Source organism: Hemibagrus wyckioides, linkage group LG22 (assembly GCF_019097595.1).
Source record: "Hemibagrus wyckioides isolate EC202008001 linkage group LG22, SWU_Hwy_1.0, whole genome shotgun sequence".
Taxonomy (NCBI): domain Eukaryota; kingdom Metazoa; phylum Chordata; class Actinopteri; order Siluriformes; family Bagridae; genus Hemibagrus; species Hemibagrus wyckioides.
Genome location: NC_080731.1, coordinates 16,951,274 through 16,966,490, shown reverse-complemented (window position 1 = coordinate 16,966,490; position 15,217 = coordinate 16,951,274). Strand labels below are relative to the sequence as shown.

At 38.7% G+C, this 15,217-nt stretch overlaps 2 protein-coding genes across 2 annotated transcripts; both read left to right on the top strand.

Moving 5' to 3' along the window:
* The first annotated feature begins 1,323 nt into the window (after nucleotides 1–1,323).
* Nucleotides 1,324–5,201, top strand: pxmp2 (peroxisomal membrane protein 2). The gene is made up of 5 exons (XM_058375456.1): nucleotides 1,324–1,530; nucleotides 3,805–3,927; nucleotides 4,081–4,243; nucleotides 4,371–4,490; nucleotides 4,738–5,201. Exons 1-5 carry the CDS (start codon nucleotides 1,421–1,423, stop codon nucleotides 4,804–4,806), a joined length of 585 nt encoding a protein of 194 aa, XP_058231439.1. The 5' UTR covers nucleotides 1,324–1,420; the 3' UTR covers nucleotides 4,807–5,201.
* Nucleotides 5,202–9,835: 4,634 nt separating this feature from the next.
* On the top strand, nucleotides 9,836–13,005 carry ela3l (elastase 3 like). Its single transcript, XM_058375455.1, has 8 exons — nucleotides 9,836–9,971; nucleotides 10,161–10,249; nucleotides 10,341–10,438; nucleotides 10,543–10,671; nucleotides 10,759–10,895; nucleotides 11,331–11,476; nucleotides 12,052–12,204; nucleotides 12,951–13,005. Exons 1-8 carry the CDS (start codon nucleotides 9,932–9,934, stop codon nucleotides 12,966–12,968), a joined length of 810 nt encoding a protein of 269 aa, XP_058231438.1. The 5' UTR covers nucleotides 9,836–9,931; the 3' UTR covers nucleotides 12,969–13,005.
* The last annotated feature ends 2,212 nt before the right edge of the window (nucleotides 13,006–15,217 follow it).

Below are 15,217 nucleotides of genomic sequence, written 5' to 3'. Positions count from 1 at the left end.
TCAGATTATTTGACTCATTAGGAGTCGACTCTTTCGTCTCAAATGACTCGTTCAGATTTTTTTTTTTTAAAAACCCGTGATTGTTCCACTTTATCTGAACATGGCCAAGGGACACAATGACATTATTATGCATTGCATAGGATAAAAAATAAATAAATAAATAAAAATCAGAAGTAAATTTCAGTAAGAAAATTTGAACGTTTACTCGTCCCAGGAGCTGATTTCAGTTATTTAAGCGCATTTTAGGAGAGAAATTGTTTGATTACGATATGATATGTAACGATAAAGTTTATAAAAAGAAATACACACCTGATGGCCATTATTTATTCTTGAAGCAGGGTTTTAAAAACAATGCTGTATTTTTTTTTATAGTTAATTAAGAGTAGTTACTCCTCCATCTTGCTCCCTTCAAAGTCACTTGTACACACCTGACGTCCTAATTACGACTTCCCAGCTCGTAAATACGAACTTCCCAGGAGGACCTAATCTCACAGTAACACTGGACCTTTAAAAATGTAAATTATAATTAGAAAAAATATATATATTATAAAGGGTTTTTTTTTCTAATGTTAATTTTTGAAAAGAATATAGCAATATTTTACAGAATCTCGTTAAGTTTTTTTCTGGTTACATTTTATTTTATTTATTTTATTTTTATTATTATTTTTAAGAATCAGAATCTGCTACTGATAAGACCCAGCGCAAATAGACCAATCAGAACACAGGTAATAACCAGGAACTTCTTATTAGCCACGCCCATTGTGAGACGCCTTCTGCCCGGTGTTGCCAGATCCGTGATTTTAAAAAAAAGTTTAGCAACGGAGGGTTTTTTTTAAATTAATTATATTAATTAGTTTTAAGTATGTACTATTTTATTGCATTCACCACATAAATACTTTTATATTTAATATAAATATACTGTTGAGATAATCAGTGATCTCTACCTTAAGATAAAGTAAAGTAATATACATTATTTGGAAAGCAATCAATTTCATGGTGAAAGCAGTAACTCCGTTTCTTCACTCCACACCATGTAGATTGTTTTCATAATTTATTTTATTCCTTTAGTAATATCCTGAATATCTTAAACACAATTGACTGTTGTGTAAATGAATTCCTATTGGTCTTTTAAAGGCACATAAAGGATCGATTTAAGCACATATAAAAGCTGAAGTAAAAATTAATCATACATAAAAGCCATTTCATGATTCATCATTCATCTGGGGGGATGCGGCGTGAAAACAACATATACACAGAGTACTTTAACACGTTTTGATCGTTTAGTTCCATTTTACAGCAAGGGTTTTGGTGCGCAGACTTGGCAACCCTGCCTCCGTTTCTTGCTCACATGTAGCCTTCATTAACGGAGCGTTAGATCACTTCGGTCCACTGTAGATTAAGTTCTGAAATAATAAAAACAATGCCCACGCAAAGTGTACCAATCCGAGACCCGATTTTACTCAGCAGGTTATTACAGCAGTATTTACACTTGTTGAAGAAATATCCGATCATCACCAAATCTGTTACAAGGTCAGTTGGCATTGTTTATTATCTAACTCCAAGAGTTTGGGTGGCTTCGGATAGATAAAAGATCCTCAGTCTCACAGTATGTAAGATAAAACTATTCAGAGAGGTTTGGATTAAACATGTGACGAGTCGAATATAAATAATACATATATAACACCATCTCTTAATGTAGAAGTAACAATAGAAGTTGATTTCTCCTGAGCTCTACCATCATTAGAAGAAACCTGGACTTCCTGGTTATGCTTCATATAGCGCCACTCTGAGGATCATAAATAAATAATAATAATGTACTGAAATCACACAGCACTGTCCGCTCTAATACAAAGCCAGCCAAGTATAATTTCATCCAGTTAAAGTTAAAATGCACATGGACATATCAACACACTGATTCAAACATCCATGTGCAAGGTGTGTTATGTATTAACTTTTCCACTGAACACAAAAAAAAGGTCTTTGCACTCCAGGTTTGTTTGGTGAATCGATCCCTATGTGCTATGGAGTAGAGAAAAAAAAATGCAACTCACTTACTGAAAAGCAAAACCGCCTTTGCATTGCTCTTTAACAAACACAAACATTTAGCAAGGTTCTTTTATGGACTAAAAGTGCATTCAGTGTCCAGTCCTGACCATATAAAGGTCCCTGTTGCACTGATTATACCTAAAACATGATAAAAGTGTTTAAAGTATGATTAAAATGCTTACAGTTTGCTGGTAAGTTCTGTTGTTGCTGTTATGGCCTTTATGACCTTCAATTCAACCAGATACCCAATATAAACTAGCATCATCAAATGATTTTGCTTTTAAACTAGCAAAGCATACTCTATTTTGCCTTAAAGTTTTGGGACACCCCTCCAAGTCATTGAATTAAGGTGCTGTTTTTCAGGGGTTGTGCTTGGCCCCTTAGTTCCTAGTTCTTAATGCCTGAGCATAGCAAGACATTTTGGACAATTTCATGCTCCCAACTTTGTGGGAACAGTTTGGGGATGACCCCTTCCTGTTCCAACATGACTGAACCCCAGTGCACAAAGCAAGGTCCATAAAGACATGGATGAGTGCGTTTGGTGTGGAGGAACTTGGCTGTCTTCACAGAGTCCTGACCTCAACCTGATAGAACACCTTCGGGATGAATTAGAGCGGAGACTGTGAGCCAGGCCTTCTCGTCCAACATCAGTGTCTGACCTCTGAAATGCATTTCTAGAGGAATGGTCAAAAATTCCCATAAACACACTCCAAATCCTTGTGGAAAGCCTTCCCAGAAGAGTTGAAGCTGTTATAGCTGCAAAGGGCGGGACAACTCCATATTACATTCATGTGCAAGTAAAGGCAGACATCTCAGTTTTGGCCTGACTCTTAGTCTCCGCTCTAATTCATCCCAAAGGTGTTCGATCGGGTTGAGGTCAGGACTCTGTGGCCAGTCAAGTTCCTCCACACCAAACTCACTCATCCATGTCTTTATGGACCTTGCTTTGTGCACTGGTGTACAGTCATGTTGGAACAGGAAGAGGTCATCCCCAAACTGTTCCCACAAAGTGCATGAAACTGTCCGAAATTTCTTGGTTTGCTGAAGCATTAAGAGTTCCTTTAACTGGAATGACGAGTCCAACCCCTGAAAAACAACACCTGAATTCAATGATTTGCAGGGCTGTCCCAAAACTTTTGCCAATATAGTGTATTTCTTAGCAACAGCATTTTCTTTTGCTAGCTTTTTTCCCAGCTAGCTTGTTTTTATTTGGGAATAAACATTTTTAAGCTGGCTAGTAGATTGTTGAGAAAAGTGTTATTTAAATGTTAAGCAGTCTAAAAGGAAAATTATTAATGTTTTTATTTTTACCAAATGGAGTGGCTAGAACCAAATTAGCTAGAGGGTATAAGGGATTAGCTTTCAAGCTAGATGTGATTGCATGTTATCATAAACTTATCAATAAACATATCTCTCAAACATATTTCTCTCTTTTTTAAATTGTGTCTGCTAGTAAATGAGAATAACCTTTTCACCTAGACAGCGTTCACTAGCTTGAAGCCAATCATTCGGTTAAATTTGTTTAAACCTCTATGTATCCATCTAGCTAATGTTAGCTAGTAGGTTTTTCTCTTGCCAAGCACTTTATAACTTTATCACCAAGAAACCAACAAGGCTACATTACCACTATGTGCAAGCCCTATCACAAGATTTAGTTTGAACTCATTTAATGTTTATTTAATATCGATTAGCTGGACCAAACAAGAAAAATATCCTCAACATGAAATGTGTAAAAGGTTTGTGTGTTGTGTTATTCAGTGCCGTTCTGTCTGCATTGGGAAACCTGCTTTCTCAAGCTCTAGAGTCTAAGAAAAAGCTGAAAGAAGGTCAATCCAGGAAAGAGCTGGACGTTTATGGACCCATCCGCTTTGCAGTATACGGGTACGATGATTAGGCAACCTCATGTTATTAATCCTTTTGTATTTCTCTTGATCAGTATCACAATTGGATTTTTTTCTAATTTGTTTTGTATTCATGCTAAATTACCACAGAAACTGCTTCAGTGAGTATAATGGCACGATTTGCTGTTTTCAGGCTTGTCATTACAGGTCCACTGAGTCATTACTTCTACCAGTTGCTGGAGCTGCTGTTCCCAGCTTCGGCTCCGTTCTCCATACTGAAACGCCTCCTCCTGGAGCGACTCGTCTTCGCCCCCGCTTTCCTTTTCCTCTTCTTTGTGGTGATGAACACTTTGGAGGTAGACATACTTTGTCTCTGATCTATGAAACACTGAGTCTGATTGGTGATATTATATTGCACACTCATGTCTGTACATGGATACAAAAATGTGCTGTTTAAATGTGAAATCCAATGGTTCGTTGTAGGGGAAGACAAACGCAGATCTGCAGGATAAGCTGAAAGCGAGATATTGGCCTGCTCTCAAGATGAACTGGAAAGTCTGGACGCCATTTCAGTTTATCAATATCAACTACGTGCCTGTGCAGGTGAGTCTGATATCAAAAAATAGGAGATTGTAGTCACATATTCAGTATTTCGCATAAGAACAAACAGGTTTCTGTTCTATTCTGTGGAAAAAGGTTTGGGTTTCTGGGTGCATTTTACTCTTAAAGTCTATAGTTACGTTGAATCAAACCCTCAGGCGTCTAAGATTTGTCTAACAAATGTTGCTGGTAAAGTCATCAGACAAGATAGCGATGACTGATATTCTGTCCTTTTTTTTTCCCTTTGCAGTTTCGGGTGCTGTTTGCCAACCTGATCGCCTTGTTCTGGAACGCCTACCTCACATCTGTCAGGAAATGAAATCCCAACTTTTATGTTAAAGCAGGGTTACATAGGTCAGTACCAATAACGCCAGTGTGTGCCTTTTAAAAGACGCTGTACTAGATCAATTCCACGTTGGATATCACGAGGAGGAACTATGGCTTCTTCAAAAGATCCACTTGATGAGAGACCGTAACACACACTCACATTGATGAAGTTTATTTCAAAACGATTCCATTGGCTGAGGTGCAAAAATGATGGAAAAAAAGTAGATGAATTGATTTTAATACACATTTCTGATGCACTTCACAGCAAACAGTGGTTTAGTGAAACAAGATCATGGTGGATTTTGACACTAACGACGATGATGATGATGATGATGATGATAATAATAATAATAATAATAATAATAATAAAATAATGATGCCACTTTGCCACAGTCTTGGTCAACACTGATTTTTAGCACTATACATTGTAGTATTATGTGTACTATGTGAGAATGTGTAGATGTTTAATTAAAGAAATACTAATTTAATACTTAAGCAATGTTTTATTGATCACAGCTACATGTATGATTGTAACGCTGAGGGATGCTCAATTCTGATTGGTCAGAAGGTCTTGATTAATTGTCTTCAATGGCAGCTCTGACTGTAGTTACATCTTTGAGGCAAATCCCAGGTTTATATTAATGCGCTCGTTCTTATAGAGATTAAAACAGATTAAAAACAACATAAGTTTGTTGAAAAGGATGTGCTTATGTAGCATGTATAGAAGGAGTCTCCAGTTTAAGCCAAATGTAAAGTGAAAACAGGACTTATACCACATTAAATGTAACTAAATGGGTAAAAAAAATGACGTCTTTCTTGAACAAATAAAAACTGACAGATTACTGTGGTGTAGAAGGAATAATCCACTTTAGCACAAGACTGTCCATAGTTATGTAGACTGAGTTCACACTTTTTGATAAGCCGGTCACCTTTTTTTGGAAGAAAAAATGCTTTTTGAAGACGAGGATGCCGTTCAAGGGAGGAAACCATCTCCTAGAGATGGTAGAGTTTGTCATTGAAACAGTTATATTCAATTCAATTCAATTTATTTGTATAGTACTTTTAACTATGGACATTGTCTCAAACCAGCTTTACAGAAGTATAGAAACATAGAAATAATGATAAAGTTTAAAGTTAAGTTACTATTTATCCCTAAGATTTCTCCTTAATGAGCAAGCCTGTGGCGACGGTGCCAAGGAAAAACTCCCTGAGAAGAAACCTTGAGAGGAACCAGGCCATCAGAAAGGAACCCATCCTCATTTGAGTGACACTGGACAGTAGATAATGTGACTGTAGATAATGTCCTTTCTACAACAGCAACCATAAGCTTTTGAGGAACTCAAAGGTCAGTGTAGTTTCTGAGATTATAGACTTAGCACTAATCCCTCCTGCTGAAAACTGACTAAGAATTAAATGAATTATAGAATTAAATGAACCCATACACAGTATATATGATGGATCTGTGCTGTATACAATAGTAAAGGAAGGTGGAAGTCCATGTGCATGGAGGAAACTGATTTTAACATCCAATCAGTAATGCTATCTTCACAAGATGCAGCGACAAAACAACCAATGATAATGCATTTTCAGTGAGAGCTGCTGACTTCCGGCGATAAGAGTGACAGCAACCGTTGGTGACAAGATGTGGGCGTGTCCAGTGATATTTACATAAAGCTGAACTTAATGTAAATATGGAGCGACTTGATGCATCGACTAACAATTGCGCGAGCGCACAATACTTTTTCATCTCGTTTGATATGATGCACATATACAGCCGTGGCCAAAAGTTTTCAGAATGACACAAATATTATTTTCCACAAAGTCTGCTCCTTCAGTGTTTTTAAATCTTTTTTTCCCCAGATGTATAATTACAAGCATTTCATCTGTCAAAGGCTTTTACTGACGATTACTTTATGTCAATATTTGCAGTGTTGACCCTTCTTTTCAGGACCTCTGCAATTTGCCCTGGCATGCCGTCAATCAACTTTCAGGCCACATCCTGCCTGATGGCAGCCCATTCTTGCATAATCAATGCAAAGTCCAATCCCTGTACCTTTTGCAGGTAATGATGGTTAACAAAGGAAGAACAATGATTTCCAGCACCGCCCTCCTTTTAAGGCTTCCAGTCTCTTATTCTAACTCCATCAGAATGACAGAGTGATCTCCAGCCTTGTCCTCATCAACAATCTTACCCGAGTTAATGAGAGAATCACTGGTCCTTTTGTGGCAGGGCTGAAATGCAGCGGAATTTTGGGATTAAGCTCATTTTCATGGCAAAGAGGGACTTATTTAATTAATTTGCAGTTCATCTGATCGCTCTTCATAACATTCTGGAGTATATGCAAATTGCCATCATAAAAACTGAGCCAGCAAACTTTGTGAAAATTAATATTTGTGCCATTGTCAAAACTTTTGGCCACAGCTGTACACTGGTGAATTTTATACACAAACACCAAATCTCTTTCCACAGTGTTTTATTTTAGCTTCAAGAAAACTGATTTGTTGTCAAATTGAATGCTAGTTAACGTAGCTTTATTCTTTTACAGTCTGTTCAGCAAATGTCTTGTTGTTCTCACTATGACCACTAGAGGTCACTCGCATCCTGCCCCACAAAAAACAGTGCCGCTAGAGTAATGAATGACTAGTAAATGCAAATTGTATCTAAAAAATTGCCTCAGCAAAGAAAAATTGCCTCAGCAAACTCTAAAAAAAACAACACTGTACCTTTCAGTGGGGTGATAGTTTATACATTTCGTGCTAATTTGATGCATGAAATGTAAAGATTTTCTTTAAAAAACTGTCCTTTATCTAAATTGTTTAAAGTATATTGTATAATGTATGAAAGATATACCCTTGTGAGTGTAACAGTATCACCCTTAAATCATTTACGACGCTCCATTTTCAGGTGTAACTCTGAGATTTTCACACCTTAAATTAGGAAGCATGTGAAAGAAGCATCTCACACACACATACACACACACACACGCACACACACACACACATACACACACACACACACGGATCCACCTTGGCGTGAAATGATAAGAAGCTTAGCTGATGTGAGAGAGGGGTTTAGTTGGTTTCAGAGAAAGGTGTTTAGGATTTGCCACTAATCACTTGCACAATTGCACAACTCCAAAATTATTGGCACCCCCTGCCTACAGCAACCTTAACACAAATTTATCAAGTCCTCCTTTCAAAAACACAGAGTGCTGCTTTTGTTTTACTTTACTTTTTTCAAAGAGTTGCAAAGGATTTTTGAACTCTTTGATTTGTCACATTTTTCCTGGACAGTGCTGACACAAACAACTATTTCATCACCAGGGGAAAAAAGAGAAAACGCTACTGTGAAACAGAAAGATTAAACATAATTAAAGAATCCAAGCATAAGGCAAAATCAACAGAAATATAATCTGAAAACAACCAAAAGAATGTGAAAGAACATACTATAACAGAGATGATGAATGTTCCCGGAAATGTGGGTTAGAGGGGAGAATAATAAACATATTAAACCTGAGAGAGTCCAGAAGGATATGGAAGCAGTGTTTTTTTTAAAAGTTTTATATTATTTAAAGGGAAAAAAAGTACTTAATATGGTCATATATTAATCCTAGACTAAACTCAACATCACTAGTTTTTGGAGAATTGTTTTAATAGCTTGATTTAGAAAACACCCCTTCAAATTTCGAATTCAGGTTTTGTTTTTCAGGGGTTGGAACCGGCCCCTTAGTTCCAGTGAAAGGAGCTCTTAATGCTTCAGCATACCAAGGCATTTTGAAGACATGGATGAGTGAGTTTGGTGTGGAGGAACTTCACAGAGTCCTGACCTCAACCCCATAGAACACCTTTGGGATGAATTAGAGCGGAGACTGCCTTCTCGTCCAACATCAGTCAAATGGTGAAAAATTCCCATAAACACACTCCTAAATCTTGTGGAAAGCCTTCCCAGAAGAGTTGAAGCTGTTATAGCTGCAAAGGGCGGGACAACTCCGTATTACATTCATATGCATGTAAAGGCAGGCGTCCCATTTTTGGAATGGCTCGCAGTCTCCACTTTAGTTCATCCCAAAGGTGTTCTATGGGGTTGAGGTCAGGACTCTGTGGCCAGTCAAGTTCCTCCACATCAAACTCACTCATCCATGTCTTTATGGACCTTGATTTGTGCACTGGTGTGCAGTCATGTTGGAACAGGAAGTTGGGAGCATGAAATTGTCCAAAATGTCTTGGTATGCTGAAGCATTAAGAGTTCCTTTCACTGGAACTAAGGGGCCAAGCCCAACCCCTGAAAAACAATACCTGAATTCAATGATTTGGAGGGGTGTCCCAAAACTTATGTACTTGAGACAAGCACAAGTACATAAGCAGCAAAACGAAGAAAAATAAGAATAGTTTAGAGAATTAAGACAGCAGTCTTAGTTAATCAGACATGTCTCAAATTGTTTCATCTCAAACTCACCCTAACCCCACTCAATCTTTCATAAGTTTAGGGCCATGCATTTAAGGGCCACAAATGTTTAGTGATCTGGCTTAAGCAATATGTGTGATATTCTATTTTACATAACTAGGCACAAGTTCATGCAACCTGACATGACATGAGAAAGCGCCATATGGTGACCTGCTTTAACTCAGATAATGTACCAGAATGGCTTTCTTGGAAAAAACCTTTAGATATGTACAGTACATTTAAAAGGAAGGTTACAAATGAAACACCACCCAATGAAGATCAGATACGGTGAAACATCATCTGGTTCTGTCCCTGTGAAGTAAAATAAAAACTTAAAAAACTGCAGATTTGATTTTGAGTAAAAGAGTTTACTGAGGTTAAGGTTAGTTGTTGTAGATAATTAATTAGATGCATTAATAATTAAGTTAATGTAAGGTCCTCACATGGATAGTAAGAAAAAACGTGTGTGTGTGTGTGTGAGTGTGTGTGTGAGTGAAAGAGTGAAGGCCGTGAGAATTCATTTCTGGAACCCAGCTGCACAAATCCTGACACTAATTTAGTTTCTTTTATCCAATAGGTGATCGCCAAATTCATACTTTTTTCACAAACTGGGTGCGAAAGGAAGGGTATATAATTCAACCGAACGTGTAAGTGTCAGCAGAATCAAGGCAACATGCTCCCATTCGTTTTGGCATCGGTGCTCATCGCTAGCGGTAAGCAGCCTCAACATCTGGACAGGGACTTTTACGATATTTGTTAATTAAATTAAAAAATGCAAACTGGAAGAAATTGTAAAGAAATGGTTTAAGTAGATCTTGTAAATGTGAATGTGGCAAAACAATCCAGTCCAACACGCCTTGGCATTATTAATGAACTGACTGATTATTGTGTTGATGCTTTAGCTTTGGGGTGTGGCAGTCCCCCCATCCAGCCCCTCACCACCCGTGTGGTCAATGGAGTGGACGCCATTCCTCACAGCTGGCCCTGGCAGGTGATTCTTCTTTCCTTTCTCTGTATTTCTTTCTCTTTCCTTTATACGTTGTGTCTGGATCGTAAAAGGCTGTTTTTGTCTTTTTCCACAGATCTCTCTGCAGTACCTGAGAAACTCTGAGTGGAGACACACCTGCGGAGGATCGCTGATCGCCACCAACTGGGTGATGACCGCTGCTCACTGTATCAAGTATGACCGTCTACTTTTTTGTTGCTGCGCTTATGTATAGTAGAATTCTGTAAGACAACACAGCTACCAGATTATGGTAAATGTTTTGCTGTACTTTCTCACAGCCAGCAGAACACCTACCGTGTGTATGTGGGAAAATACAACCTGGTGGAGGAGGAGGCTGGATCCATGGCCATGACTCCTGAGAAGATCATTGTTCATGAGAAGTGGAACCCCATCTTTGTAGCTTTCGGGTGAGAAGAAGCTCTTTCTCTTTCTCTTTGAACGATTCAAATGATACACACAAAGATATGAGTTTTGAGTTCATCTGTGTGATTCAGGTTTGACATCGCTCTGATTAAGCTCACTGAACATGTGACCCTGAGCGACTCTGTGCAGTTGGGCTGCTTGCCTCTTGCTGGTACCATCCTCCCCAACAACTACCCCTGCTACATCACCGGCTGGGGCAGAACCTCCAGTAAGTGCTGTGTGTGTGGCTTAAAGTGCATTTTGGGTAGACTCTCTGTTATTACAAAATAATGACTCTACTCAGGTCCTTTAATGTAAAAACACAAAAAACAGGAAAACTACTTTACTAGGTCTTGCACTGGTTTCACCATTTTAACACCCCAAAGGTTAATTTTGAATGTGTAAAAAGCCTTAGGAATGGTTAAGAGTTATTATTACGTGTGACTTGTGGGGCAGTGGTAGCTCAAGTGGGTTGATGATCAGAAGGTAAGGGTTCAAACCCCAGCACTGCCAAGCTACCACTGTTGGGCAGTTGAGAAAGGCCCTTAACCCTCTCTGCTCCAGGGGTGCTGCATCATAGCTGCCCCTGCACTCTGACCCTATTCCACTGTGCTGTAATGTATGTGTGGTGATAATAAAGGCTTGTTCTTCTTCTTCTTTTCAGCTGGAGGTCCCATCGCTGATAAGCTGCAGCAGGCTCTGATGCCCGTAGTTGACCACGCCACCTGCTCCAAACCCGACTGGTGGGGTGCTTTGCTGAAAGACACTCTGCTGTGCGCCGGTGGTGACGGCATCGTCGCAGGATGCAACGTGAGTGATGGCATTCGATATTTTCAGTTAACTTGCTGTCGGTAATGATTAACGTCAATGTCAGAGTGTGTGTGTGTGTGTAGATTTCCATATAAATGTTCCACTATCTGGTAATACTCCATCCACACGGAGGATTTAGGCTTTATCATAGACACAAGTTGGTCTTAATTGGCGTCTTTAAAACTATTTTGACACAATTTCAACAGTGCTGCTGTTTCTGATACACTCGTACCATCACGGATTCCTCACCCAAATTATATCTGACCAGTTTTCGTCCTTTTTAACACCATAACTTAGTAAATATTTGGTATATGCCCTGCTAATTCTCTGTCATGCCTCTAATCCAAGCTAATGCATCAATTTCTGCTGTTTTTTTTTTGCCATTTTGTAAATATCTAAATTTTAATATTCTCATATCCTGACTGTTCACTGGAGTTTCAGCTCATAATGTGAGCTACGAACCTTCACATCTAGTATCAGTGTTCTTAATCAACTAATGATACAATGACAGAGAAACAACTCGGTATACAGTTGCCCCGTTGCCTGGTGTGTGAACCTTTACTGTGTTTCTGCAGGGTGACTCTGGTGGTCCTCTGAACTGCAAGAACGCTGAAGGTTTGTGGGAAGTGCACGGCATTGCCAGCTTCGTCTCAGGCCTCGGCTGCAACTACGAGAAGAAACCCACCGTCTTCACCCGCGTATCTGCCTACAACGACTGGATCGACCAGGTGACCAAGCGAACTGTGTTCTCATGAACCACTACTCTTATTACCTATTACCATTACTACTACTTCTATGATTACTGTTGATACTGCCATAACATCAACCACTACTAGGGATACCATTAATACTTCCACTACTATAACTATACTACTGCCACTACCCTTACTGCTATGACTAACACTACATTTATTCATTTTGTAGATGCTTTTATCAAAGGTAACTGTAAGCAGCTTTGGGATAAAACTTCTACTAATACTATTACTTTGACCGCTACACTTATTACTCTTGGTATTATTAGAACTGCTAATATTACTGCTTTAAATAATACTACAGCCACGATTGCTACTATTCTTACTAGTTCTGCTAATACTACTACTTTAACTATTAGAGTACTGCAACTGCGACAACTATTACTAGTACTACTCTTACTGCTACAACTATACTACTATACTCACTAATACTCCTACTAGTACTCCTACCACCGCCTTTAGAACTACTCTTACTATTACTACTGCTAAGATCCTTAAACACAAAGATTCAGCTGGAACACATGTTAAATGTTTTGTGTTCAAACTGTAAGAGAAAAAATCTTTGGTGTAATGGTGTTATTAATGATAACACTCATACACAGCAGTGATCATTCTAATTACAGCTGAGAATACTTTAATGTCATCATCGTGGTGATATGTATGATCTTAAAAAAATTCAGCAATTAACAACTGAATCGATTTTTTTCTCTCTTTGCTTTCAGGTTATGATTAATAACTAAGGCGATGAACTCACTTCAATAAATCATCCAGAGCTAATCCATGTGTCTTTTGTCCATTTGCCACACACACACACACACACACACACACACACGAGTCATATTTATAAACCTGTCATAATAAATTACTTTAGATCACTTGATGCCTGTAAATATAGATCATGGATCATCACCCGAATGGTTTCTAATATCAGAAACCTGTAGAACGAAACACAAAAAACGTCTTCAACCCGATTTCACGTTAAGAACGATTTCTGCTCAGTCATGAGAGAATGAACAGCTTCTCCAAACACCTCTCTTCAGTCAGAGCCACGTCCCACCGTTAGCCGTTAGCGCTGCTGCCAAAAACCAGTGGGAACCTGTTTCTAGTCCAAGTCAGATGATAATTTTTTGCTCTCTGCAAGGTCACGCACGTGTTTTCCATCCAGACGAGGATCTTTGATTCGTTCTTGGTCAGGTGTTACTGTGTTTCCAAGCTTAGCAGGAGGCCTGAGATCAGACGTGAACCTTTTGCATTAGAAAGAATCATGGAGGTTGAATTGTGTTTGAAAATGTGACTGTGGTTTTGTTTTTTTTTTTTGCATACAAAATTTTGTGTGGATTTTAAAGCAGTGCATCATATCAGCATGTGTGCTTGATCATCTCTGAGATTCCTGTCACCCAGGCATCTCTTTTCATTTTCACCTGCTGCCTTGAAATGTCTTTGTATTAAAATTTTTGTTTTGTTTTTGCTGCTCTGAGAACAAAATAAATCTACGTAAAATATCCCAAATGTATCAAGAATACACCGATCAGGCATAACATTATGAGCAGTACCAGATGAAGTGAATAACACTGATGATCTCCTCATCATGGCACCTGTTAGTGGGTGGGATATATTAGGCAGCAAGTGAACATTTTGTCCTCAAAGTTGATGTGTTAGAAGCAGGAAAAATAAGGATTTCAGCGAGTTTGGCCAAATTGTGATGGCTAGACCACTGGATCAGTGCATCTCCAAAACTACAGCTCTTGTGGGGTGTTCCCGGTCTGCAGTGGTCAGTATCTATCAAAAGTGGTCCAAAGAAGGAACAGTGGTGAACCGATGACAGGGTCATGGGCGGACAAGGCTCCCTGATGCACGTGGGGAGAGAAGGCTGGCCCGTGTGATCCGATCCTACAGACGAGCTACTGTTGCTCAAATTGCTGAAGAAGTTAATGCTGGTTCTGATAGAAAGGTGTCAGAATACACAGTGCATGAAGGTTCAGGGCTGTTTTGGCAACAAAAGGGGGACCAACACAATATTAGGCAGGTGGTCATAATGTTATGCCTGATCTGTGTAAATTAATTAAAAAAAATGTATCAGAATTAATTACAGTAGTTTTACCACAAACAGCTGAAAAAAGTTTCCATTGCAGAATTTACGTCATCACTGAAGATGATAAATGAATAATGGCACTGCCAACATCTATGGGAAAAAAAAAAGCCAAGAAAAGTGTTGAACCAAGGCCAGGCAGATAGTGAAGTTTGTGACCTCAGTCATCTGAAACATGGACACTTCTACTCTCTGAAGGCAAAGAGAATGATTGGGAGCTTCTTCCTGAAGGTTATTCAGGCTCTCGACCAGGGAGTAGAGCTTGTACTAACCGGATTCATTTCTATGACAAATCTCCATATTGTTTATATTACTGTGTATGTGAATAATAAAATTTACATTTCTACTTGATCATCTGAATATGTTTGATATCTGATTCATAGCTTCTATACATTTTCCTCTTTATTTTCAGACCTGAGCTATGAGGTGAACGTAGGGCATGTGTATATTTATTAGGGAATTGTGTAGTCTATTGTTTAAAAACAGATACTTCACAGAAAGTTTATTGTAAATATTCTTTTATTTTATGATATTATGTACAAACTTAATTTTGTACTGAGAAGCGTTTTCTGTGTTATGATCGATTTCTCTGAAACGTTCAATTGCAAAACTAGGCATGGTTTGAGGTGAGTGTGGCTCAAACAGTTTGCTAAACCATAAACTACACACTTCCCTAATGTATTAGCTACATGATCTAGGGCAAAACTAACATTTCTGACTAATGAAGCTGTATTTTATGTGTTCTGATGACTGGAAAGACTTGACTTTTTTCATTTGCTGGTGTCTTCCCTGGGACTCATAAAGACAAAGTGAACATGCTTTCAGTGCAGTTTTCACAGACTGCTTACATCCTGCACCTGAAGAGTGTGTACGCAGCACCAGGGGCATATCAAGAGCAGC